The sequence below is a fragment of the Strongylocentrotus purpuratus genome, unplaced genomic scaffold (assembly GCF_000002235.5).
Source record: "Strongylocentrotus purpuratus isolate Spur 01 unplaced genomic scaffold, Spur_5.0 spur5_scaffold_4, whole genome shotgun sequence".
Classification (NCBI taxonomy): Eukaryota; Metazoa; Echinodermata; class Echinoidea; order Camarodonta; family Strongylocentrotidae; genus Strongylocentrotus; species Strongylocentrotus purpuratus.
Window position 1 is genome coordinate 15,953,615 of NW_022145610.1, and position 1,655 is coordinate 15,955,269.

At 46.2% G+C, this 1,655-nt stretch overlaps 1 protein-coding gene across 1 annotated transcript; it reads left to right on the forward strand.

Annotated features, from left to right (window-relative positions):
* The first annotated feature begins 842 nt into the window (after positions 1-842).
* On the forward strand, positions 843-1,655 carry LOC115929052 (carbohydrate sulfotransferase 1-like). The gene has a single exon (XM_030997171.1). The coding sequence runs from the start codon at positions 843-845 to the stop codon at positions 1,653-1,655; it is 813 nt and encodes a 270-aa protein (XP_030853031.1).

The following is a 1,655-nucleotide window of genomic DNA, read 5'->3' on the forward strand; positions in this document are numbered from 1 at the left end:
CTTTTATCGCTTTCTTCGCTCTGACTCTCGTTTCTTTATTAGCCTTCGGAAGCCTCACATCACGCATCGGCGCTGGAACGATGTACGCGAGTAGTGATGAACATAAAGCAAGGACTCGTATGCAGAAAACGTTGGATCTGACCGCTTCGTCCCGCAACACAGCATACATGTCTTTGTCAGTTCCGCATCGCAGGGTATATTCCACCCCTGCGTCCGGTGTAGAGCAAAATGACAGGACAACATCGGATAATCCTTTTCCAATTCGTAAAATAGTTCGTAATCCTATAATAAGTAACATTTCATCTTCGACTTCTTCGACTCCATCACATAAGTCTGACAGCTCGGACGGAGACTGGGTGGACCAATTACAATCAACACATACCAGACAAAATACAAGGCAGTCCTCTGTATCAAATATATCAGATTCTGAAATTAAATCTGAAAGAACTAGTCCAATATTTCATTCTGATAACTCGCAAAATAAGAAAGACAGGACTAAAGAAAAAATAAGATCAATAACCGAGAAACCAGTTTTTATTGTATTAATGGGACGCATGCGCACAGGTTCAACTCTCATTGGTGAAATCTTTAATCAGAACCCGTCAATAGGATTTCTCTTTGAGCCCCTGCACGCAGTGTGTGATTGGAGCAAGAAAGGAACTATCCACAAATCGCATTTTACTACGGCGGCTAGTTCTCTCTTGCGCAAAATTAGCTCCTGTGAATTCCCGCCCAATTTCATCTCCAGTATAATGAAGTGGCCAGTCGGCGGAGGATTTCGCAGTAGTATGATCCAACCCGCATGCGCTATGACGAGTTCTTGTAAACACGCGACCTCGAATATGCTACGTCATCAATGTCGTAAGTTTAAGAAGTACAGAGGGATCAAGACCATTCGTGCGGACCTAAATCTACTGCTCAAACTCATTGAAGAAGACACGGTGAATGTTAAAATATTACATCTTATACGAGACCCCCGCGGAGTAGCGAACTCACGGCGTCAAGTTTACTCCGTAGACAGTAATTCCATGCAACGGCGGTTAGCTGCTCGCGGTTACCGCCACCGCGTATTGCATGACGACCGCGTCGCGAATCCTTTTCCCGGTGAAGGAAGGAGACCAATGTCATTACATCACCACCACTACCAGTCGCCTATAGCGCGTGGGACGAGACTGGATATACTTGGTCTAATGGAGACTTCAGATGTGTTCCCACTTCTCAACACCATGCCAGCGTATTGTAAATGGCTGGATTCTACCATCACGCTAGCGCAGAAGCAACCTGATTGGTTGAAAGGCCGCTACAAGCTGATCCGCTACGAGGACTACGCGGCCACACCGCTTAGGGTTACCGAAGACGTTTACCGCTACTTCGATATGTATCTTCCCGATAAAGTACGACGATGGGTAGCGAACAATACGGAAGGTGACGTCAAAGGCGGAGACAGGCTCTACGGGTCGCATAAGAACTCTTCTGAAGCAGCTTTCAAATGGAGAACGTTGATGACGGCCGAGGAGGCTTTGCAAGTAGAGAAAGAGTGTGGAGACATTATGAAGCGGTTAGGTTACAGAACGACGTCCAGTCGGGTTCGCCTGGATGACCTAGAACAGTCTCTTTTTCTACCTCTTCCAGATGATATACCACGTGAATTATGA